Source organism: Neoarius graeffei, chromosome 14 (assembly GCF_027579695.1).
Source record: "Neoarius graeffei isolate fNeoGra1 chromosome 14, fNeoGra1.pri, whole genome shotgun sequence".
NCBI lineage: Eukaryota > Metazoa > Chordata > Actinopteri > Siluriformes > Ariidae > Neoarius > Neoarius graeffei.
In genome coordinates, this window is record NC_083582.1 from 42,056,507 (window position 1) to 42,083,069 (window position 26,563).

The following is a 26,563-nucleotide window of genomic DNA, read 5'->3' on the forward strand; positions in this document are numbered from 1 at the left end:
TTGCTCCGTCCACTGGACCGGATCTAGTGCCCCCTTTTTAGTGAGATCAGTCAGCGGGCTGGTGACGTCCAAATAATTAGGTATAAACCTACGATAATAGCCCGCCAGCCCCAGGAACTGTCTCACCCCCTTTTTGGTCTTGGGCCTCGGGCAGGCCGCAATCGCTGTAGTCTTGTTAATTTGGGGACGCACCTGTCCATTGCCCAAGTGGAAGCCCAGATACCGTACTTCCACCCGCCTAATCGCACACTTCTTCGGGTTGGCTGTGAGACCCGCCCGCCTCAGCGACCTAAGGATGGCCCTCAGGTGTTGTAGGTGCCGCGGCCAGTCGTTACTATAAATAATGATGTCGTCAAGGTACGCGGCAGCATAGGTGGCGTGGGGGCGGAGGACCCTATCCATCAGCCGCTGAAACGTAGCGGGTGCCCCAAACAGCCCAAAAGGAAGTGTGACAAACTGGTGTAAGCCGAACGGTGTGGAAAAGGCCGTTTTTTTTTTCTCGGGATAATGGAGTCAAGGGGATCTGCCAATAACCCTTTGTCAAATCCAGTGTCGAGTAAAAGCGAGCCATGCCTAGTTGATCGAGCAACTCATCAATATGAGGCATTGGGTACGCGTCGAATTTAGACACCGCGTTGACTTTTCTATAGTCTACACAGAATCGGACCGACCCGTCGGCCTTGGGTACCAAGACCACCGGACTGCTCCAGTCACTGTGGGACTCCTCGACAATGCCCATTTTGAGCATGGTCTCGAATTCTTCCCGAACCACCTTTTTCTTGTGTTCGGGCAGTCTGTAAGGGCGGCTACGCACTACCACCCCCGGGGGCATCTCAATGTGGTGTTCTATGAGGTGGGTGCGGCCGGGCAGGGCGAGAACACGTCAGAAAATTCTGTTTGCAACTGGGCGACCTCCGCGAGCTGGGTCGGTGAGAGGTGGGCTCCATAGGGGACCGGAGCGGTGGATGATGCCAATTTTCCCTTTTGAACCTCCGGCCCAGCTCCGCCTTCTCAGGAACCACCGACACCAGCGCCACGGGGACCTCCTCGCTCCAACGTTTTAACAGATTGAGGTGGTATACCTGTAACGCCCCACCCCTGTCCGTTCGCCTCACCTCATAGTCGATGTCCCCGACTTGCCGTGTGACCTCAAAGGGTCCTTGCCACCTGGCGATTAATTTAGAGCTCGATGTGGGCAACAGTAAGAGTACTTTATCTCCTGGTGCGAACTCCCTGAGGCGCGTACCCTTGTTGTACAGGCGGGTTTGTCGTTCTTGGGCCTGCCGCAAATTCTCCTGGGTTAGGTCAGCGAGTGTGTGGAGTTTTGCGCGCAGGTCAATAACGTATTGGATTTCATTTTTACTTTGTGAAGGTCCCTCCTCCCAATTTTCCCGCAGCACATCTAGAATGCTGCGCGGCTTACGCCCATATAACAATTCAAACGGGGAGAACCCCGTGGAGGCTTGTGGGGCCTCTCGCACTGAAGACAACAAGGGTTCGAGCCACTTATCCCAATTATGTGCATCCTCACTTATGAATTTTTTAATTATATTTTTGAGTGTGCGATTGAAGCGTTCAACTAAACCGTCCGTTTGTGGGTGATAAACGCTGGTGCGGATCGGCTTAATCCCCAACAACCTATACAGTTCCTTTAGTGTACATGACACAAACGCGGTCCCTTGGTCAGTCAGAATCTCTTTTGGGATTCCAACTCGGGAGATAACGCGGAACAGCGCCTCCGCAATACTGCGTGCTGAGATATTGCGCAGAGGCACTGCTTCCGGGTATCGCATTGCATAGTCCACCAGAACTAATATAAAGTGGTACCCTCGTGTTGACCGATCTAATGGCCCGAGGAGATCCATCCCAATTCTTTTGAACGGGGTCTCGATTAATGGTAGAGGGCGCAAAGGCGCTTTTGGAATGGCCGCTGGATTTACTAACTGGCATTCGCGGCACGCCGTACACCACCTACGGACATCGCCGCGAATCCCTGGCCAATAGAACCGGGCCATTATTCGGGCTAGTGTTTTATCCCGCCCTAAGTCTCCAGCCATGGGATTAAAGTGAGCCGCCTGGAATACCAATTCCCGGCGGCTCTTCGGAATCAAAAGCTGCGTGATTTGCTCTTTAGTTTGAGTGTCCTGCGTCACTCGGTATAATCTATCCTTCATAATCGCGAAGTAGGGGAAGGACAGGGTGGCGTTTGGCTGGAGGATTTGACCATCGATTACTCTCACTTGGTCAAACTCATGCCGCAGAGTCTTGTCTCGCGACTGCTCTAATGGAAAATCCGCGAGGGATTCCCCAGGAGAGAGAGGAGGGGCCGGCGGCTCCTCACTCTGACACGGAGCTGACGTAGACGGCTCTGTGACGGCTGCTCCCGCCAACGCGACACCGGGACCTCCCCTTATTAAACTATGGCAGGACCCACTCTTCACTAGATGACTCATTAAATCCTTAAATCCTGGCCAATCAGTCCCCAAAATTATAGAGTGGGTGAGGCGAGGATTAACCGCCGCCTTTACTATAAATTTCTCCCCTCGAAACAGAATGTGAACTGACACTAAAGGATAGTTGTGAACATCCCCATGCACACACAACACCTTCACCAATTGTGCTCCCCCCAATGCCTCGTCTTGCACCAGGCTTTGGTGGATTGAGGTCTGATTACAGCTGGAATCCACCAAAGCCTGATACGTATCTCCTTGGATACTCACCGGTATGCGATACGCTCCGGCCCGATCGAGGGCGGCTCCTGGTGCGTCGGGGGTTCGGACCACCGCGCCCACCTCCATTGCCGAGCACTGATGCTGGAGGTGCCCCGGCTCCCCGCAGCGCCAGGACACCGGCCCGGGCTCTCTGTGCACCGGTGTTCCGGATATCACTCACCTGAGGGGGGGGAAGACACAGACACAGAAGTAGGAGAAGATAGGACACCACGGGTGTGGCGGGCCAGCTGGGGTGGAGCCGGCCCCCGCCTCCGCGGTGGGGGAATGGGGCGAGGGAGAGGAACAGAAGGAGAGAGAGAGGGAAGGGGAGACACGCTGTCCTGCCGTTGGAACGGCCGCTATATGGTCCTTCGCCAGTTCAATGGCCTGATCCAGCGACGCCGGGCGATGGCACTGGACCCACTCCGCGGTTCCCTCTGGAAGTCGAGCGACGAACTGCTCCACCGCCACCAGATCAATGATCTCAGCGTCGCGGTTGTCGGCCCTCAGCCACCGGCGGCAGGCGTCCCGGAGTTGCTGGCCAAACACGAACGGCCGGCCGACCGACCTCCTCCAGGCGCAGCGCGCGGAAGCGCTGCCGCTGCTGCTCCGGAGTGCACCCCACGCGCTGGAGGACGGCCCTGCGGAGGTCCGCATAGACCAGCCGGCTCTCGGCGGGGAGCTGTAGTGTGGCCAGCTGCACCTCGCCCGTGAGGAGGGGGAGGAGGCGTGCCGTTCCACCGGCCAACCCCACGCCTCTGCTGCCTGCTCAAAGAGAATGAGGAAGGCCTCGGGGTAGTCGTGCGGGCCCATCTTCGTCAGGGTGAGGTGGGAAGGGCCCGTGGAGGTGCCGGACCCCGCCGACGCGAGTAGGTGCCGGAACGCCCGGCGATCTTCCTGCTGCGCCAGCACCAGGGCCTCGAACCTTCGCTCCTGTTCTTCCCAGAGGGCGACCAGCGCCTGGTGCTGGCTCTGTTGGGCCATGGCGAGGGCATGGACCAGGTCCTTGAAGGGGCAGGACTCCATAGGGCTGTTCTCTCCTGCGCTCCGTCCCGGGTTTCGGCATCACTGTAACAAGCATTCTAGGTGGGTGGAGCACGGCAGGCCAGTACTGAGTTCTCAATCACTCTTTTTATTGACAGCTTTTCAGCTTCTACACGTTTATTCATATATAACTATATATACACACACGCCACACACACACATGTTCTGGTCGGGAGAGAGCCCGCTCTGCTCTCGCTCTCCTCCTTAAATAGGGTGCGGTCACTGGGGAAGACACATTAATCAACCTCAGGTGCAGTGATTCTGCCACTTACCTTCCCTGACTCCGCCCTCCGGTCACAGACCGATGCTTGACCACGCCCCCACTGCCACATTGATCTTCTTGTAGCCTTCACCTTTGTGGTGTAAAGAAATTTTCTTTGGGGAATTCTGAAGAGACAAGTTGAGCATCACTCTCCATCCAGCATCCAGTCACTAAAAGAGGTCATTGTTGAAGAATGGAAAAAGATTGATGTTGCAAAATGTCGCCAACTTGTTCATTCCATGCCTAGAAGACTTGGTGCTATCATTAAAAATCATGGAGGCCATACAAAGTACTAGATGTAGTAGTTTTTGTTGTGGGGTGTACTCATTTTTGCACCACCCTAATTTGAGTAAAACTGAAAAATGTGTAATCTCAGTTATATTATTAACCTTACTTTCACGTTAAAAGTTACAGATGTTATATTAAACTTTGTCTTGTCAACATTTTGGAAATTGTGTTCATTGAGATATTGTTTAAAATGTTACTTTTCAAAGGGGGTGTACTCATTTACGCCGAGCACTGTAGTTCGTTTGGTCCACGGCAGGCGTCGCTTATCCACGCAATTTTCGCGAGACTTCGAAACGTGAAGTGTTAGCCAGGTGTCAGTGCCACCATTTTGAAAACTGCAATTTGTGCAAATGAAATATTGCACAAAAACGAGTTTAAATGATTACTGCCTACTTTTTTCAAACTTTCCCGATTGCTATCAAAACAAACAAAAGTTCTGGTTTGATTACATCAGCATTCGAAGGAGGCGCGCGTCTTTTTTTTTTTTTTAAAGATATTTTTTTGGGCTTTTTGCACCTTTATTGGATAGGACAGTGTAGAGACAGGAAATGAGCGGGAGAGAGAGAGACGGGAAGGGATCGGGAAATGACCTCGGGCCGGAATCGAACCCGGGTCGCCCGCATTCATGGTATGGCGCCTTAACCACCTGAGCCACGACGCCCCCGCGCGCGTCTTTTGACAACATTGGCAGATGTTGGTCACTTTGATTTCCGCTGTATGTTTTACTTCCGTCCTACGATGTCTCGCACAGGTCTCAACAAATATTGTTTACAGCCATTGCTTTGACATATGGGCTGATGTATATTACAGAGCATATTTCAAACGCTCATAACTTGCTATAGCACTGACAAAATAGCGATCAAAAATGCATTCCTATATTTAATAAAATTAGAGAAATAGAATTTTAATAATAAAAAATTACCTTCAGTTCTCCTTTAAATGGGTAAAAACACTGACTTCCTGTCTGTCTGTGGGTGGCAGGTGTACAAAGAATGAATTTTATAAGTTGGCTGGTTTTATGACTAAGGTTATTTCCATTGCCTCATCCTTTCATTCATGAAGTCATTAAGGAGTAGACTGCTAAGTAGGCTAAGACTACATCCACATGAACACGTTTTAGTTTTAAAATGAAAACTATCTCAGTCCGTACTAACAAGCTTGACAATTGAGATCACATGACCATTCACGCACACTAGACATGTGTGTTACGGTATAACCAGCTAATATTTTGGTTTTTTTTTTTTCTGGCAAAGGGTCACGTGATGGAAGCATGGCGAATCGGGGAAGGATATGTCCTGACACATAAGACCCAATCAGGAAGCGGACATGGGTGTCTGCGTCATCATTTCCAAACTTCTCCGTTTTTGCCCATCTACACTAAAACACTACCCTGGAGTTTTCCAACTAAAACGAGACCAACGGCATTTCCAAAAGTCTCAGTTTTAGGGGCTTGAATACTCAGGAATAGTGTGAACGCCAGGTGTAAACATATCAAAAGTGATGTTCCATTCTCATCTCATTATCTGTAGCCACTTTATCCTGTTCTACAGGGCCGCAGGCAAGCTGGAGCCTATCCCAGCTGACTACGGGCGAAAGGCGGGGTACACCCTGGACAAGTCGCCAGGTCATCACAGGGCTGACACATAGACACAGACAACCATTCACACTCACATTCACACCTACGGTCAATTTAGAGTCACCAGTTAGCCTAACCTGCATGTCTTTGGACTGTGGGGGAAACCGGAGCACCCGGAGGAAACCCACGTGGACACGGGGAGAACATGCAAACTCCGCACAGAAAGGCCCTCGTCGGCCACGGGGCTCAAACCCGGACCTTCTTGCTGTGAGGCGACGGCGCCAACCACTACACCACCGTGCCACCCCTCAAAAGTGATGTTTTAAAGCTAAAACATATATTAATGTGAATGGAGCGTAAGAAGAGAAATAGCAGCCTCAGCACTATCATCTCAGTGGCTGGCTGTGACATTAGGTAACCTATACTTACATTAAAGAGGGCGAGTCTGATGGCTACAGTCAGGATGGGAAATATTGTGATTAAGTGCAAGTCAAGTTTATTTGTATAGCGCTTTTAACAAGACATTGTCACAAAGCAGTGTTACAGAAAATTAAAGGCTTTAAACATGACCTAATTTTATCCCTAATTTATCGCTAATGAGCAGCCTGTGGCGACGGAGGCAAGGGAAAATTCCCTCAGATGACATGAGGAATAAACCTTGAGAAGAACCAGACTCAAAAGGAAATCCATCCTCATCTGGGTGATAACACATAGCATGATTATAAATAACTCGCTTCTATAATGTGCCCAATTGCTGGGTTTCACGTGACGTCACATCCGCCTCATTAGTTATTCAAAACTTTAGCTGGTGGTCTACCAAAGCTCAGTTGACAAAGTGTTTGTACGGTACAGAGAAGGTGCATTGCTTGCATGAAAAATGCCTTACGCTTGCATTGTTTTGGGTTGTTCAAATTGGTTAGTAGTTTCTTCAGGGTTCCCCGTGAACTAATAAAGGGTGAACGAACACAGGATTTCACGAGAAGATTTTGAGAAAGGTGGCTTTTGAACCTTTTACCGAAATCAAAGGGAGCAGGGTCGAAGCATGCTCGAGTTTGCAGTAATCACTTGGTGAAAGGTTTGTATATCTCTCTCAGCTTTTCTTATGTGTCGTGATTTTATGGTACCTTTTTTTTTTTTAAGTCATGAAGCGCTGAAGTCCCCAGCTGTTTCTTTGTTTACTCCTCACTCAGTCCATATGCATGAAGGTCGCAACAAAATTCTTACCCAGCCATACAGTTACAATGTGCCGTGATCACTTCTCCGTCATGTTTAACTAAGATCCAGGTCTTTTAAAAGGGTTTCTGGTGATCTTTGTGAATGATTTACCTGAGAGATAAGAGTCAACACAAGTGAGAATCAAGCCAACTGTTTGTTTACACTTGCAGTGCTTCGTTGTAAAGATGCAAACAAAAAGTTTTTTAAAAAATCCTGATGGAGGCAAAAACAATACAGGATTCATTCGATAGCAACTTGATAGCGAGGTCCTTTTACCCAGCCACTTACAGAAAAGTTGTAAACCTCCATACTCTTCCACGCTTTCATCTGTTTTGCGGTGTAGAAGGACGTCTACTACACCAGATAGTTCGAGATGTCAGGGAACTTGACTGAAGGGTCGTTTTCGAGATCGTATGACAAATCCTTCTTTCCCAGACTGTAGGGGTCGATTTCCATTGCATACAGCAATCTTCTGACTATATCTAAAGCAAGCAGTGGCTTCTAGATTACGAGCGTACTCTAAGTTATCGCTAGTTGTTTGCGCTACGGCAGCCTTTAGACCACCAGCTATTTCACGTCCGGTAAAACTGCTAAGAAAGGTCACGTGACTGAAACCCAGCAATAGTTGCAAAGTATTACTGTATAACCAGGAAAATCATTATAGTTTTAACATGAAGTCTGTTTTGTTGAAATTATCAGTTGTTCATTGATGGAGACTTGATTGCAAAACTGTTCATGACAACTGCAGTTCTAAAGTTATCCAATCAGTTGTTGTACTCAGCCATAGTAGACTGACAAATTAGTCACAAAAAATAGTAGACAAAATTCAAAAAAGTGCTTATTTAAGGAGTTAAAGGCATTTTTGAGACAAAGTCGGCAAACAGTCTTATTTTGTCAATTTGGGTGTGCCGAATTCAAATCTGCAATATGCCGAGCTCTATCTGACCTCTGTTGACCTCTAGAGGTCATTGAACTTTGGGCCTGTAAACGTCTCAGCTGAACCCAGTTTCTCAGCTTTCTAAGGAATGAAATGTACTAAAATGATTAATGAAGTTAGCAAATGGCCTTGTTTGTTAAATGTTTGGGTGCTGAATTCATTTTTCATTTGTAAAACGACATATGACCTCTGATAACCTCAAGGTCATTAAACTTGGCCTATAGGCCTATGCATTTAACGGCATTTTTAAACTGACTTTACTCCCCCAAAAAGAATATGAACAGACAAAAAACAAATAGAAAGGAACAAATACAACATTAAATACCAGTCCATGTACATGTGACTTACTTTTCACAATGAGAATGCCTAGGCGATCACCTTACATAACATTGCATTACATTTAGCGGTTATTGTTTATACAAAGCTACTGAAAAAAGGACAGATTCAGCAGCATACAAAATGTGGGGGCATACAGGGTATACAGGTTAATCAGGGTTAGTGTATATGAGTTTTTTTCTTTGTTTTTTGTTTTGTTTTAAATGGGGTAAAGCCTTTACAAAAAACAAACAACAAAGAAAAATTAAATATTTTCTTTGATTGACAGCTTGAGTGTTGCCAGATTGGGTGGTTTTAAGTGCATTTTGGCGGGTTTTGAACATATTTTGGGCTGGATAACGTCAGCAGTATCTGGCAACATCAGTTCAATCCCATGCGGATTCGCAAGTGCTGTGGTGTATTGTAAGAAATCAGCTTACATTTCGATTTCATTCATTACATACGGTTTCTACCAGCTTTTTTAGTTTGTATATATTTTCATTGTAAATAAAGTGTAAATATAGTGTTGTCAAGTTTGCTATCTTAGTTCCAGAAATGTTGTTTATTTGAGTGACTGAACTTGAACTTGAGGGGGCTAGTCAGCTAGCAAGAAAGCTGCGCACGGATGCCAAGCATTGCTGATTTAATTTTGGCGAAGCCATTTGCCAGTCTTCCTTTCGAGGAAAAAATTAAAATTAAAGAGCAGGGTAGACCAACGCCTCAAATTGACTTGGTGAAAAAGGTAGGGAATAATACTCGTTCCTTTCAGCTCTCCTGGTACGAGAAAGTGAATTGGCTAACAGCAAGTGACCCACATCAACAACAGTAAATAGGCTACTTTAGTAATATGTCATGGATGGACCAAAAATATAGAATCTATTTAAAATGTTTATGCTGAGTATATTATATTGGAATATATGTTTTTCTGGATATGAATTAAACACAGCTACAATTTGGAAAACATTTTTAAACAAAAACACAGCCGAGGTCAATTTTTAAACAACATGCCACAATTTTAAAATATAAAATGTTAAAATATACACCCCCCCCCCCCCCCCCAACACCACCATCATGTATATTGGACAGTAGGCTAATGGGCCAAAAGAACCTGTTATTTCACAGTTTGTGACGCTGCCAACAATCAGCCAGATCAGAGGCAAGAGTATGGGCAAAATTGATGTGTTTTTTCTTTTAAAATCTGGAAATATCGTAACCGACCAGCCTCCCCTGTTTGAAAGACTACCAGCCGCCACTGATATATATATATATATATGGGGTGGCACGGTGGTGTAGAGGTTAGCGCTGTCGCCTCACAGCAAGAAGGTCCGGGTTCGAGCCCCGTGGCCGGCGAGGGCCTTTCTGTGCGGAGTTTGCATGTTCTCCCCGTGTCCACGTGGGTTTCCTCCGGGTGCTCCGGTTTCCCCCACAGTCCAAAGACATGCAGGTTAGGTTAACTGGTGACTCTAAATTGAGCGTAGGTGTGAATGTGAGTGTGAATGGTTGTCTGTGTCTATGTGTCAGCCCTGTGATGACCTGGCGACTTGTCCAGGGTGTACCCCGCCGCTCGCCCGTAGTCAGCTGGGATAGGCTCCAGCTTGCCTGCGACCCTGTAGAACAGGATAAAGCGACTACAGATAATGAGATGAGATGAGCAAGGTTAATGACTGCAAGTCAGAGGAAGACCTTCTAGCATCTGGGTGCACACTGGAATCATGTAACCCTCCTAACCATGACTAGGTGAAATTCTGAGGATAAATGTGCGCGGCCGTAAGAAATTCAGTCTTTTCATGCGAGAGTAAACATGGCTAATAGCAATAAAGCTGCAAAATTTATCAGCAACTTCAAAGTGCCAACCCATGGCTACATGAAATATTGATTTGAATTACCTTTATCTATTAGTTGCATTCGTCTGCTTGAAATGTGTTGCGTGACTCCACTCCACTCCACTGGGAGCTGTAGTTAACCCTACTGCAGCAGCACATGTTCTGACTCTGATTAAGAGCCAAATCTTGTGAAAGTTATAACTGCCTGGGAGCATTTAGAATACGAGTGTAAATCTTGTTGAATTATTAAAGTGTGATAAATGTACAATATCAGCATAAACTGTAGAAAAGTATAATAAATTGGCAGTCGGTACAGAAATTTACATACTGTATTATGTATATTTGCTGTTTATATTTACTATACCGGTGCAGGAATGCATGATGGTGATTGCTCCATTCCCAGTATACTGATTGCAAATGATAGATGCCTGGTGCGGTGAAGAGTGTGAGCGGTTATGACTTGCCACACACTGTGTTGCTTCTTCAATATGCAGAATGGTGCTTCATTCCTCCTGCTCTCGTTCACCTATCTCCTGCCTTCTCGCTCTCTTCCTCTCCTCCCTTTCCCTTGACCCTGAGTTTGTTCATGCCACTGCCAAATTGGAAACATGGCACATTTTAACAGATTGAAAATAAAATGTACTATATTTCGAAAATATTAAATCTCCTCGGGCTGTTGTCACTTTGCCAGGGTGGAGTGCCCAAGTATCACCTATGTGCAAGAAACACTATCGGATACAAAGACAAAATGGGATAGCTTTGCTGAAATGAAGTGCTCCTCAGTGAATGCTGAAGATGCCAGAATGACCATGATATATCCATAGTGATAATTCTGCTCAATGCAGCATGTTTATTTTTAGTGTTTGGGGAATTGTAATGATGCTGCTGCTGTTGTTGTAAATGCAGCCTTGGAGACAGTTTGTCCCCACACACTAACGACTTAACAAGAACCAGTGTTGTAGTTGAGTCACTAAACCTCAAGTCCGAGTCCAGTCTCGAGTCCCCAGTGTTCAAGTCCAAGTCATTAAAGAAAATTTCGAGTCGAGTCCGAGAACAAGACTCCAACCGCACCATTTGACTGGGGCTGTTTCAGCGCCATTAACATTAGTTTGTTCCTGAATTGTGCATTCTCTTTGTCAGGGAGTGTGAAGTATTCTGTCAGAGATGGTTGGAAGATAGATGTAAGTGCAGAAGGTGTGTTTATTAATACAAGTGAAAACAGGTAAACGATCCAGAACGGCAGCCAAAATCGTGAAACGGGTAATGGGTCGAGCGAGGCGCAAACAGGCTATCGTAGACTCGGTAGAATCAAAGACGAGAAACCGGAAATCAGGAAGTGAGGCTCGGTAATGTCCAGCAACGCAACTCAATACTTCGCAAAGGAAGTGTGCTTTCATAGTCTTTATATAGGTGCACTGATTGCACCTTAATCCTGTGCAGGTGCGAGTCGTTTACGACACGCGCAAGAGTCCTCTTGGAGCGCATGCTGTCCGGAGTGCGCCCGAGAGTCTAGCTGATGTACGCGCCAAGGTGCGCAGGTGTGACATTTTTACATGAAATTCGTACAAAATTAATGCAGATATAAATATCTTATGCCAAATTATTATGGCATGTTACAAAAAAAATAAAGAAAAAAATCAGAGTCCTCGTCTCCAATTTACGAGTCCGAATGCAGTCAAGTCACGAGTCCTTAAAATTAGGGCCTGAGTCGGTCTCAAGTACTACAAGCTTGACAAGAACACACTCGTCATCCTCAGTTGGTAAGGTGTCGTTTTATTTAAAAAAAAAAAAATCTGTGTTCCTCAGGTTGCCAATTCAGAGAGGAGCAGGAGAGGGACCTGAAGGATGTTCTGCGGGCCACCGATCCGGACATTCCACTTGTGTTTGTCAGCGGTAACCATGACCTGGGCAACACTCCCACTCCAGATACAGTAGAGCAGTATTGCCGTGCTTGGGGCGATGACTACTTCAGTTTCTGGGTGGGTGGAATGTTGTGTCTGGTATTGAACTCCCAGCTGTTCTTTGACGCATCAGGCTGCCCTCAGCTGGAGGACGCTCATGAGGCCTGGCTGGAGGAACAGCTACAGAAAGCAGCTAAAAGCTCAGCACGACACGTCATTATCTTCCAGCACATCCCACTCTACCTGAGTCGTCCAGACGAGGAGGATGATTACTTCAATCTCCAGAGAGCCAAGAGGGAGGACCTGATTCGTAGATTCTGCCAAGCAGGTACACTTCTGAGCAGCATCGGACGGCAAAATTCAAACTGAACAGGCGCACACCACCTCACAATGTTTAGGGTTTGTTGTGTCTGCCAGTTCAGTTGCAATATTGCACATGTTTGTTGTCTCTAAAAAAAAATGTTACAATGCAGGACTGACCCCAGTACACAGGCTGACTACAAATAACAAAACTTAAAAAAAAAAGTTTCTAACTGATAAGGCTGACATGGGGCGGCACAGTGGTGTAGTGGTTAGCGTTGTCGCCTTACAGCAAGAAGGTCCGGGTTCGAGCCCCGTGGCCGGTGAGGGCCTTTCTGTGCAGAGTTTGCATGTTCTCCCCGTGTCCGCGTGGGTTTCCTCCGGGTGCTCCGGTTTCCCCCACAGTCCAAAAACATGCAGGTTAGGTTAACTGGTGGCTCTAAATTGACCGTAGGTGTGAATGTGAGTGTGAATGGTTGTCTGTGTCTATGTGTCGGCCCTGTGATGACCTGGCGACTTGTCCAGGGTGTACCCCGCCTTTCACCCGTAGTCAGCTGGGATAGGCTCCAGCTTGCCTGCGACCCTGTAGAACAGGATAAAGCGGCTAGAGATAATGAGATGAGAAGGCTGACATGATTAAAGTGAGCATGTGATGAAATGAGTAGGAGTGGGTTTCCCCCCTTTTCATATAATTGATAGTAATTTCCAGGAAATTTGTAGGATCTTGGCTAGATCCACATAAGCTGGAGTTATAACCAAACCGGCAATTTCTGAATTTTGTCGAAGAAAATTTGCGATTTATATTTAATGCTAAATTCTTGAAGATGCATTTAAATATGTACTAGCTACCACCACAGAGTTGTCTCCCCTTACACACACCTTTCTTAACTTTTATATCAATGGATTTGTATCAATGAATTTGTCTACTCATCCCAATATCTGTTCTTTACTTCTATAGCAGTTAGGTCCCGTTCACTAATTTGAGTGGACAAGCAGCGTTCCAAAAGTGCTGATATTTAACAGTAGCAGCACTGGTACATTTTCATTGTTTTTATCACTCTGCTTTGTCTGCGATTGTGACATAAAAGTCCAATTCTAACAAAAGTTCATGACACTGTACAGTGAAGATAAAAAGTGTACACACCCCGTTAAAATGATGTTTAAAAAAAAAAAGACCACGATAAATAATTTCAAAACTTTTCCCACCTTTTAATGTGACCTATAACCTGTACAATTCAGTTGAAAAATAAACAAATCTGTTCGGGGGGGGGGACATAAACGTACAATAAGCTGGTTGCATAAGTGTGCACACCCTTAAACTAATACTTTGTTGAAGCACCTTTTGATTTAATTACAGCATTCAGTCTTTTTGGGTTCACACCCGCCATCAATTAAAATGACTCTGATTAACCTCAAATAAAGTTCAGACATTTACTCAGTTGCATCCTCCAGCAAAAACCAGGGTTCACAGAGAGCTTACAAAGCATAAAAGGGATCTCATTGTTGAAAGGTATCAGTCAGGAGAAGGGGACAAAAAAAATTCCACAGCATTAGATGTACCATGGAGCACAGTGAAGACAGTCATCAAGAAGTGGAGAAAATATGGGACAACAGTGACATTACCGAAAACTGGACGTCCCTCCAAAATTGATGAAAAGACATGATAAAAACTGGTCAGGGAGGCTCCCAAGAGGCCGACAGCAACACTGAAGGAGCTGCAGGAATTTCTGGCAAGTACTGGTTGTGTACTACATGTGACGACAATCTTCCCCCATTCTCCATATGTCTGGACTATGAGGTAGGGTCAAAGAAAAACATCCAGGCCCGGCTAAATTTTGCAAAAAAAATACATCAACTCTCCCAAAAGCATGTGGGAAAATGTGTTATGGTCTGATGAAACCAAGGTTGAACTTTTTGGCCACAATTCCAAAAGGTATGTTTGGTGCAAAAACAACACTGCGCATCACCAAAAGAACACCATACCCACGGTGAAGCATGGTGGTGGCAGCATCATGTTTTGGGGTTGTTTTTCTTCAGCTGGAACAGGGGCTTTAGTCAAGGTGGAGGGAATTATGAACAGTTCTAAATACCAGTCAATTTTGGCCCAAAACCTTCAGGTGTCTGCTAGAAAGCTGAAGAGGAAGAGGAATTTCATCTTTCAGCATGACAATGACCCCCAAAAAGTTTTGGAATGGCCCAGCCAGAGCCCAGACCTAAATCCAATTGAAAATCTGTGGGGTGACCTGAAGAGGCTGAGGGCTGTGTACAAGAGATGCCCTCACAGTCTGACAGATTTGGAACGCTTTTGCAAGGAAGAGTGGGCAAATATTGCCAAGTCTAGATGTGGCAGGCTGATAGACTCCAACCCAAAAAGACTGAATGCTGTAATTAAATCAAAAGGTGCTTCAGCAAAGTATCAGTTTAAGGGTGTGCACACTTGTGCAACCAGCTTATTGTACGTTTTTTTTTTTGCCCCCCCCCCCCCCCCCCCCCCCAACAGATTTGTTTGTTTTTCAATTGAATTGTACAGGTTATAGGTCACATTAAAGGTGGGGAAAGTTTTGAAATTATCATGGCTTTTTTTTTTTTAATTCTGAATTTTTTTTTTAAACATCAGAAAAACCTATCATTTTAACGGGGTGTGTACACTTTTTTTATTATTATTATTAATATCCACTGTAACTGTTATGGCACTTCCTATAGGCTGTCAGTCAGTCTGTTCGTTCTCAACTATTTTAGTTAAGGGAGCAAAAAGTATATATAAAATATTTAGCCACATTGTGTCTCAAGTGTCAGTTACTCAGTATTAGTTTCTTGTTTATAGAACTGTTGTATAAAAGTATAATTATAACGCGAGTGCTCAGACAGTGGAAAATTGTGCTAAGCAATTGAATGTTGATCTGAAGACAATTTTGTAAACAGTAAACACTTTTTTTTTCCTCCCCTATTCATAATACTATATGAATTCTATATATTGTATGCAGTAGATTAAATGTTTTGTTGAACCTTTTATTTACATTGTCAGTAAAAACAAAATCCATTATCTTGGATATAATGTTTACATTTTATGTTAAATGTTTTCTTAAGCAAATAATGCAGAATACATTTGTGTGCTAAAAGAAAAAAAATTTTGTTGCAGAGGAATGTGCATAAGGAAAGGAAATGTGAGTTACTGCTGCATACATTTAACAGTTATTCCATGAAATGAAGTCGTACATGAGCTGATGGCCGACAAAACGCAGAGCACAGAGTTGGCTATAAGCCATGTACAGGGAGATTGAGAGGACTAACGGTTTTATTCTATTCACATTCACTGGATTTTGAGAAATGGAGCATTTTTATTTTTTGCAAATTTGATAAAAACTTTTATATAAAACATCCGACAAAATTTCCACTGAGAATGTAAACAAACCGGCAAAATGACAGTAGCAGTTTGTGAAAAATGCTAACAGTAATAATTCTTGAAAAATAAAAGATGTTTTTACTGTCAAATACTTTAATTCCATATTTCCCCCCCCCTTTTTTTTTTTTTTTTTTTTTTGGGCGGGGTTGTCTGCTTCTTTAGGGTTTTTGGGTGGTTGGCAAACCAACTTAAAGGTGCATTACTGCCACCAACTGGGCTGGAGTGTGGAACAGGAGATATGGGGAGGGGGAAATGATGGTCTTTTATCTATTTCTGTTTCTTTTAAATACTTGATCATTTTGGGGGTTTTGTTTCCAAGTAGAGTTTTTATTTCATCTTCGGTTGGTTCAGCAAAGTGTGCCGCCATTTTGTTTTTCTTTACTTTTTTTTTTAAAGATATTTTTTTGGGCTTTTTGCACCTTTATTGGATAGGACAGTGTAGAGACAGGAAATGAGCTTGAGAGAGAGACGGGGAGGGATCGGGAAATGACCCTGGGCCGGAACCAAACCCGGGTCCCCGGATCCACGGCACGGCGCCCTATCCACCAGAGCCACGACGCCCCCTTGTTTTTCTTTACTCACGGTATATGAGCTGATTATCCTAGTAGTAGAGTAGCCAATCAGAGCACGCGATTGCTTATATCCAGTGAATGTGGATGGAATAACACCAGTTATTCAAAGACATTAGTCTTTCTGGTATAAACTCAGCCAAGTTTAATTTTATGATTCTGTTTCCTGGCCTTTTCCATTCAGGTTTGTTTATACACCTTTACTCAAAAAGAGAGTTTGACTTTTCCAGACGAATGCAGCACAAACTGAAACTGAGAGCAGCCTGCTGATAGCAATAGATTTTATTCATTATTTAAAATAAGCAGAATTAGAGCAGGCGGCACGGTGGTGTAGTGGTTAGCGCTGTCGCCTCACAGCAAGAAGGTCCGGGTTCGAGCCCCGTGGCCGGCGAGGGCCTTTCTGTGCGGAGTTTGCATGTTCTCCCCGTGTCCGCGTGGGTTTCCTCCGGGTGCTCCGGTTTCCCCCACAGTCCAAAGACATGCAGGTTAGGTTAACTGGTGACTCTAAATTGACCGTAGGTGTGAATGTGAGTGTGAATGGTTGTCTGTGTCTATGTGTCAGCCCCGTGATGACCTGGCGACTTGTCCAGGGTGTACCCCGCCTTTCGCCCGTAGTCAGCTGGGATAGGCTCCAGCTTGCCTGCGATCCTGTAGAACAGGATAAAGCGGCTAGAGATAATGAGATGAGATGAGAATTAGAGCAGAGTATATAGAAATTGATAAACTGTGTTTTGTATCGTGTAGATGGTCAGGGTATGCCACTGAAAATGCATGATACAGTTAGGAATTGTTGCAGGATTTGGTAATTAATAAGGATATGTAGTCCTGACTGTATTATAATCAGCTTTGTAAACAAAGGTGTGTTTTGCAAAACTATGGAACGGTCATGTGTGGTCAGGTAGGTCCAGTGTTATGGTCAAGACTGTGTATGAGACTGCGTATTAAAATCTCAACAGAACTATTCTGTATTTCCCTACTGCATGCATGAGGAACCTGGACTGTATTTTACTTTTTTATTGATATATATATTTTTCCATTTCAACATAATGCACACGAGAATCATATTTTACAGCCACATTAAAATATGAAGTTAGTGATGCACAGGAATACATTTTCTGCTGGTGGCCAGAACCAAGTTTATTTCATGGAGCTTAGAATAGTTTGTGAGATTTTGTGAAATGTGATTTTGACCATTTCCAGATTTAGTTCCCAATTTGCTTCTGGGAATGCTTTCCACCAGATTTTCGAGTGTGGCTGTGGGAATTTGTGGATATTCTGCCGCAGGGCCATTAGTGAGATCAGGTACTGGTGTTGGAAAAAGTGCACAGTCAGCGTTCCAGTTCATCCCATAGGAGTTCAGTGGGGTTGAGGTCAGGACTCTGTACAGGACATTCAGGTTCTTCCATTCCATCAAACACAGTCAAGCCATGTTAAGGCCAAGTTTACATTAGACCGTATCTGTCTCGTTTTCTTCGCGGATGCACTGTGCGTTTACATTAAAACGCCAGGAAACGGGAATCCGCCAGGGCCGACGTATTCAATCCAGATCGTGTCTCGTCCAGTGCTGTGTAAACATTGAGAATACGCGGATACGCTGTGCTGAGCTCTAGCTGGCGTCGTCATTGGACAACGTCACTGTGACATCCACCTTCCTGATTCGCTGGCGTTGGTCATGTGACGCGACTGCTGAAAAACGGCGCGGACTTCCGCCTTGTATCACCTTTCATTAAAGAGTATAAAAGTATGAAAATACTGCAAATACTGATGCAAATACTGCCCATTGTGTAGTTATGATTGTCTTTAGGCTTGCCATCCTTCCACTTGCAAGTGGTAAGTGATATGCGCTGGGATCACACACACAGCGGCTCAGTCCCGAATCACTGCTTGTGCACTATACTCGCGCGCTCTGTGAACTGCGCAGGGCCGGAGTGCGCACCCTCCAGAGGGCACTCGCTGTTCAGGGCGGAGTGATTTGGAGCGCAGGATGCCTGCCGAGCCGAGCGTATCCGTGTATTGGTGTTGCTGTGTGCACGCAAATCGTGTATTGGTGTTGCTGTGTGCACACTAATCGTTTTAAAAACGTTAATCTGATGATCCGCTGATACGGTCTAATGTAAACCCCACCTTAGAGCTCACTTTATGCACAGGGGCATTGTCATGCTGGAACAAGTTTGAGCCTCTTAGTTCTAGTGCAGGGAAATTGTACTCTTACAACATACAAAAGATAGTCTGTATAATTGTGTGCTTCCAAACTTTGTGGCAATAGTTTGGGGAAGAAACACTTTTTTGGGTATGGTGGTCAGGTGGCTGCAAAGTTTTGGCCATTATACTATATCACGGTTAATCCCCAGCACCACCAAGCTTGGGGCCTTAACCCTGTCGACTCAACCTAACCACATTGCTCCCGCATAGAGGTGGGGGAAAAAGAAGTCTATCACAGTTAATTATCTCTGGTATGGAGACGGTTGTTTTGCCTCAGTGTTCCTTGATGGAAGTTTAAAAAAAAAAAACCACACAGTGGAGATCTGGAACATTTGAAATGCTTTTAGGATGAATTTCCAGAGTGCACTTTGCAGTAAACTACAAGGTGTACACAATCCACCTTCAAGAGCAGGATGTCCTTTTTCAAATTCTCAGTTTGTAAAGCATTTTTAGTTTTGTGTTTCACGGCAGATCTTCAAAAGAACCACAAAACGGGGATAAAAGAACGCATTTGTGCATGGCTTACAGGAGGCTGCTGCCAATAATCAATCCCCTTATGCTCTCCCAGGCTTCAGAGATGTGATAAAATGCTGCTTTTAATGATTTAATCCATGTTTGGTATGATGCAGTAGGATTGTGGGAAGATTGTCTATTTTGAGACATGCACCCTGAGGAAAGCAGGTCTTTAAGCTATTGGACTGCTGTAGGTTTTACCTTTTAATGATCATTTCTGATCTTCCAGTGTTTAGGAACATTAATACGACGATGATTGTGCTTCATCACAATGTCACAAAATGTTCAGAATCGTACCATCTCGGACAGTTTATTATGATCGTATGGCTACACGTGTGATGTAGGGGCTAAAGGCATGGTGTAAAAATAGCTAGTAGAGGAGGAGGACATTCCATCTAAATAATTCTCCCTCACTGGGAAAGCACTGTTCTTTTTAATTTATCTCTGAATATCATTTGGCCAGTGGAGAACACCCCTAATTTAATTTAAATGCTGATGGATCTCATGAATATATTTGCGAACGTTTCAGGGCCCTCGTACTGTCCTAATTGGAAGCACTGTAGCTTCTGAACTCAGTGGCAGTCTGCGCCATCTATTATTGTCACCGTGACTCACTACAAGATTTCCGGCTCAATACTCAGAGGTTCTCATGAACCACAGCCTGGCTTAATGTTCCCTTTGCACTCATTCTGCAGCAGCACTGGAGAATCGAAACATTGTTCTTTGTGAATCCCCCAGAGGAAAATGCCAGCTCTCGGGCGCCCCTTTAGATAGGTATCATGTGATGGGAACAAACATACAACCACAGTTGGTGTTGGAAATGAGAATGTTTGTTTATTTAATGTGAAGGATGGCTTTATTCCTGTGCTTTCAACATGCATATAATCACTGAATGAAACCAAGCCCTCTTTTATCTTTTGAAGACCCCCCCCCTCCACTCACCAGAAATAAGGGTCTCCGTCCAAAACAATGATAGAATTATGGTTCTCTCTAGAATAACTCAGGTTTTGTATATTTGACTGTTATTTTGATGTAACTGCTGCCGATGGTGCTGAGCTAATAAACCAGCTGTTTCCTTTGTGATTTCTGTTGGCTCAAGGCAAGCCACTGTTAATTAGTATGGGTGTGAGAAAACCAGGGGAGCATTTGTCATCACTGGGGAATTGGAGATAAATTAGAAAGCATTCTGTTTTGGTCAGATGATGAAGAATGGGCTGAGCTCAGGGTTATAATGGAGATAATAACAGGTAGACTGCAAAGATTTGCTATATTATAGGATGACTTTCCATTGACGAGCATGACCCCAAGATGTGTTTTGCTCCTTATGGACTTCCATTATGGATATGTGGTTGATTATAGATGGTAATTATAATCTCCACTTCTCAGAATGTGTCTCAAAATGGAGACTGTGTTTACACATTGCAAAAAATATCTAAGCAAGTGAAAATATTTGAAACGATCTAGCATTTAATTCCTATTAGAAGAATACAAGACACCAATTCTGACATTATTAAACCTAGTTCTAGATTGCAACCAACTTATTCTAAGATGTCTTAAGTAAAAATATCTGTCCATGCAGCAAGATAATTTCACTAATATTAACTGAATTTGAAGAGAAAGTCGGGGGCGTCGTGGCTCAGGTGGATGGGGCGCCGTGCCGTGAATCCAGGGACCCGGGTTCGGTTCCGACCCGGGGTCATTTCCCGATCCCTCCCCGTCTCTCTCTCCCGCTCATTTCCTGTCTCTGCACTGTCCTGTCCAATAAAGGTGAAAAAAGCCCAAAAATATCTTTAAAAAAAAAAGAATTTGAAGAGAAAATTACTTTTCAATTTTTGCAGTACAATTATGCTAGTGCATCTCAAGCAATTGGAATATCGTGAAATTTTTTTTTTTTTTTGTAATTTAATTCAAAAAGGTAAACTTTCATATATTCTATATTCATTACACATCTCATTATCTCTAGCCGCTTTATCCTGTTCTACAGGGTCGCAGGCAAGCTGGAGCCTATCCCAGCTGACTACGGGCGAGAGGCGGGGTACACCCTGGACAAGTCGCCAGGTCATCACAGGGCTGACACATAGACACAGACAACCATTCACACTCACACTCACACCTACGGTCAATTTAGAGTCACCAGTTAACCTAACCTGCATGTCTTTGGACTGTGGGGGAAACCGGAGCACCCGGAGGAAACCCACGCGGACACGGGGAGAACATGCAAACTCCGCACAGAAAGGCCCTCGCCGGCCACGGGGCTCGAACCCGGACCTTCTTGCTGTGAGGCGACAGCGCTAACCACTACACCACCGTGCCGCCCCTTCATTACACATATAAAGTGAAATATTTCAAGCCTTTTTTTTGTTTTAATTTTGAGGATTATGGCTTATAGCTCATGACAATCAGAAATTCAGTATCTCAAATTATTAGAAAATTTCCTAAGATCAATCAAAAAATAATTTACAATACAGAAATGTCCAACTTCTGAAGAGTAAATTCATTTATACACTCAATACTTGGTTGAGGCTCCTTTACCATGAATTACTGCATCAACATGGTGTGGCATGGAGGCGATCGGCCTGTGGCACTGCTGGGGTGTTCTTGAAGCCCAGGTTGCTTTGACAGCAGCCTTCAGCTCATCTGTATTTTTGGGTCGGGTGTTTCTCATCTTCCTCTTCACACTACTCCATAGATTCTCTCTGGGGTTCAGGTCAGGTGAGTTGGCTGGCTAATCAAGCACAGTAATATCATGGTCAGCAAACCATTTGGTAGTAGTTTTGACACTGGGCAGGTGCCAAGTCCTGCTGGAAAAGGAAATCAGCATCTCCATAAAGCTTGTCAGCAGACAGAAGCATGAAGCACTCTAAAATCTCCTGGTAGATGGCTGCATTGACTTTTTGGATTTGATAAAACACAGTGGTCCAAAACCAGCAGATGACATGGCACTCCAAATTATCACAGACTGCGGAAACTTCACACTGGACTTCAAACACCTTGGATTCTGTGCCTCTCCACTCTTCCCCCAGACTCTAGGACCTTGATTTCCAAATGAAATGCAAAATTTACTTTCATCTGAAAAGAGGACTTTGGACCACTGAATAACAGTCTGGTTCTTTCTCTCCTTAGCCCAGGTAAGACACTTTTGACATGGTCTCTGGTTCAGGAGAGGCTTGATATTAGGAATGTGACCGTTGTAGCCCCTTTCCTGAAGATGTCTGTGCATGGTGGCTCTTAATGCACTGACCCCAGTCTCAGTCCACTTCTTGTGAAGCTCTCCCAAGTTCTTGAATCGACTTTCCTTGACAATCCTTTCAAGGCTGCGCTCATCCCTGTAGCTTGTGCACCTTTTCCAGCCAGCCTTTTCAGCAAAAACCACCTGTGTTCTCCTTGTGGAGGGTGTCGATGATCGTCCTCTAGACAACTGTCAAGTCAGCAATCTTCCCTATGATTGCATGTACTGAACTAGACTGAGAGATACATGGTATTTATACTGTTCTAGTCAAAATGAAATACTCCTAATGTTTTGAGGGGTTTTTTTTTGCACTTACTTCCAGCTTCCCCAGATAGGCCTTAGGGCCTGTCAGTTGAGAGCATCGCCTTCTTCATTCCTCTCGGTCTTGGAAGACCCCCTCCTCCTCAAGTCTGCCCAGTCTGTACTTTAATATTTCTTGTATGTTGTCCTTCCACCTTTTCCTAGGTCTACCTAGAGGGCGCTTGCCCTTTGGTTTGTATTTAAATGCTATTTTTGGAATCCTTCCATCTTCCATTCTTTCGACATGCCCTAGCCATCTAAGGGCTGCCCTTTCTATATCTTCTTCTATCGATGTTGTACCAAGGATTCCTCTTAGGTGGGTATTTCTCAGTCTGTCCGCTCTCGTCTTCCCTAGCATGGTACGGGCCACTTTCATTTCCGCAGCTTGTAGTCTACTGATGTCTTTCTTGGTTAACACCCAGGATTCACAGCCGTATAGAAGGCCTGGTTTTAAAATGGTGTTAAAAATTGTTTTCTTTACTTCGTTTGAGACTAGTTTGTCTCGGAGCACTGGTTGGAGGGCGGCAGCTTGTCTGCTGAAGTTGCTGATTCTTTCTGTGATTTCAGCTTTGTTACCTGATTTTTTGAATGTAACTGAGCCTAGGTACTTGGCCTGTTCAACCCTCCCAATAGTGTCTCCGTTGACTGACTGTAATTTCAGTGTTTGGGGGGTTTCTGCCAAAGACCAGGACTTCTGTTTTGCCACTTTCTTTGTTCATTTTCATTCCTGCATTTGTGAACTCATCATACCTTTTCAAGGCGTACTTTATTGCGTCTATACTCCTTTCCCATTGGCAAATGTCATCTGCATATCCAAAAGTTTGGAATATGTCAGTCTGTTCTTTGTTAACTTCTTGAAGGACAATGTCTAGGTATGCAATAAACAGTATAGGAGAAAGGGCACTGCTCTGTTTTACACCACTTTTGACATCAAACCATTTATTGTGGGGATATCCAGTCATAACAGTGCAGGTGCAAGGTTCATAGGTACTTTTAATTGCTTCTAACAGTCTTCCTTTGATGTCATATTTTGTACTGAGAATGTTCCATAAGTTTTTGCGTGGCACAGAATCAAATGCTTTTGTTAGATCAATAAAAGCAATATACAGATCTTGGTTATACTCCCATGACTTCTCGGTTAACTGCCTGATGGCGAAAATCAGGTCTGATGTGCTTCTGCCTTTACGGTAGGCGTGTTGCCACTCTTGGAGTTTCGGTTCGATTTTTGTTCTTACTCTTTTCTCAAGGATTCATTCATAAATCTTGCAGGCATGTGGTATAAGAGATGTCCCTCTGTAGTTACTACAGTTGTTACGGTCTCCCTTTTTGTATATAGGGCAAATGATACTCTTACCCCATTCTGATGGTATTTTACCCAAGGCCCATGCACTGTTGATTTTAAGAAGAAGGTTTTTGATGTTTGGTTGTTCTAGCAGTTCAACTGGAATTTTGTCAGGACCGGGAGCCTTGGCATGTCTCATTTTCTTGAATACCATTTCTAGTTCTTCCATAATTATTTCTTGGTCAATATTATCATCTGTACTTTCAAGGTCACACACTTCTTCATTGTCATCAGTCAGGTTTGGGTGATCTACGTTTAACAGGGTTTGGAAATGATGAGTCCATGTCTCTGCAATCTTATCTGGATCAGATGTCAGGTTTCCAGTTTTATCTTTTAAAAACATTTCTGGTTTCTTGAGGTTGTCTCATAGATTTTGCCAGTTTATATACTCTTCTTAGAGTTTTTGTTATCTTCATTCAGTTCTTTTGCTAAAGATTTCCAGCTGGCTTTCTTTGCCTGTCTTATGACTTTGTTGGTCTCATTTTGCTGTTTAACATACTGTAGTCTGGTTTCTTGATTCTTTACTTTCAGCCATTTCCTATATGCCTGATTTTTATGTTTGATGCTTTCTTTGACTGTCATTCCACCAGGGGGTTTGCCTTTTCCTGGTTCCCCCTGTCTTTTGGATTCCAAGTGTGTCAGCTGCAATTTTGAAAATTTTATCTTGTAGTTCTTTCCAGCATTGGTCCAAGTCGTCTGATTCTGATAAAACTATCTTTTCACATTTATTGTGATATGCTGCTTGGAACTCTGGGTTTTTCATGTCAAATTTAGATTTTCTTGGTTGCTCTAGGATTATTTTTCCTTGGCTTCTTTATATTGAGATCTGTGATTAGGAGTCGGTGGTCCGAGTCCAGAGATTCTCCTGGCATTACTTTCACATCATTTATAATACGTTTGTCTGATGATAATACATAGTCTATTATAGATACATGGTCATATTGTCCAATGTTTTTGTTCCAGCGATAGCGTGTCATTGTGTGGCTATACTGATGTTGGAAGAAACTGTTCATGATTGTGAGGCTATTCCTCAGACAGAAATCAATGAATCTTTCTCCTTCTTCATTTTGAGTTTCTTCTCCAAAGGGGCCAAGAATACTTTCTATCCCGTTCCTATTTCTCCCTACTCTTCCATTAAAGTCTCCGATTACAATATATGCTGTCATGGAAGGTAGCTGGGTAATGGTCGTCTCAAGCTGATCATAAAAGGTGTCTTTTTTTTTTCCTCTGATCGACCTTGTTGTGGAGCATAAATTTGGGTAATGCCATATACACTGTCTTACTTTTTTCTGTACACTCACGATCCTTTCATTTGTTATGGTAATGTTCTGGATACGGTCTTTTAACCGTGGTCCTACAATGATGGCAACCCCTGCATGTAATCTTCCTTCTTTAACAACACCTGAAATGAGGGTGAAACCATCTCCTATGTCTCTTCCAACAATCTCCCCTCTGAGTCACGTCTCACCTAGACCTAAGATATCCAGCTTCCTTCTTTTCATGATTTGCAGGATTTCTTCTTCTTTATGCTTATAAGTGCCAATATTCAACGTTCCAATTCTTAGTCCATTGTACTTTCCTGGGTCAGCCTTCTGTTTCATTTGTCCGTTTTCGAGGCTCTCTTTGGCTACTCCCGCTATTGGTTTAAAGTCCAAACCTACGGCTAGCAGGGCCTGTCCAGGCTAGACTGGTGATCCTCCCTTTAGCGACTATCCAATTTCCACCCCCTCATTCGAGGTTACAGAATAGGAACGTTGCGCCTACCCCAGGACTAGGAAATTGGTACATTCGGGCCCTTACACTACGACAAGGTGGAAGGATCAGGAGCCGATGTTCGGGCATCCCAGTTTTTTGTTTTTTTTTGCGCTGTAGGTCATAATTATCAAAATTGAGAGAGAAAAATGCTGACTAAGTAAGTCATGGTAAGTTTAAGCTTGAATAAATCCTAAAAGATTAATGACATTACTCTAGATTTTTCGATTGTGGGTTTTTTCATGTCTTAGTGGGTCAGCTGCTTTAGATATCATTTTGCAGGTCTCACCTAGTCTGGCTAACACGACTTCAAAGCTCTGCGAGCATTTGGTCTGGCAAAGATATTAAGCCCAACCGTTTCCCAAAGTGCGTAGTTGACCCGCCTCCCTGAAATGCCTCAGTTTGCTACTGGTCGAAGCCAGAAAAGGCTGTGACGAAGCTTAAACCAATCACATCACTCTTTCCTCTGACGTATGCGACGCGACGGGGCTAACTGGTAGATTAAACTCTTACCGAAGCCGGTCGGGAGCAAGGCGAAAACGTCCTTCCTTTCAATAAATACCTCCAGGGCTGCTCTTTGCTCCGTTTTCAATGAGAACTTGCTCCATGTTTGTAATGTTTCTAGTGAATGAAGCGCTTCCGGCATAGATTGTTTACAGAATCTATGGCTTCCAGTCGCAGTTCTACTACGTCAGTGTCTTGAACACGCCTCTACCCAGGGCCGTTGGAGATGCTCAAAGTTGATTGGCTCCCGATTTTTCGGGAGCTTGGAAGAGCTGTAGATAGCTTGCCTGGCCAGACTAAGCTCGCAACAGGCCCTCGTGTTGCGTCACGCTTAGGATGGGCGGGCCCAGGCTAGGTCTCACCTGCCAGGTGCTGGT

The 26,563-nt window shown here is 44.3% G+C and overlaps 1 protein-coding gene across 3 annotated transcripts in view; it reads left to right on the forward strand.

Moving 5' to 3' along the window:
- The window catches only part of cpped1 (calcineurin-like phosphoesterase domain containing 1), a 64,140-nt gene that overhangs the window by 29,972 nt on the left and 7,605 nt on the right, over positions 1 to 26,563 (forward strand). For 2 of the 3 annotated variants that reach the window (XM_060939686.1, XM_060939687.1), the window contains one exon: positions 11,978 to 12,400. The exons of the other annotated variant lie outside the window; for it this stretch is intronic. In XM_060939686.1, coding sequence (XP_060795669.1) covers positions 11,978 to 12,400 — 423 coding nt within the window. The remainder of the gene's footprint in view (positions 1 to 11,977; positions 12,401 to 26,563) is intronic. 3 annotated transcript variants of the gene reach the window in all.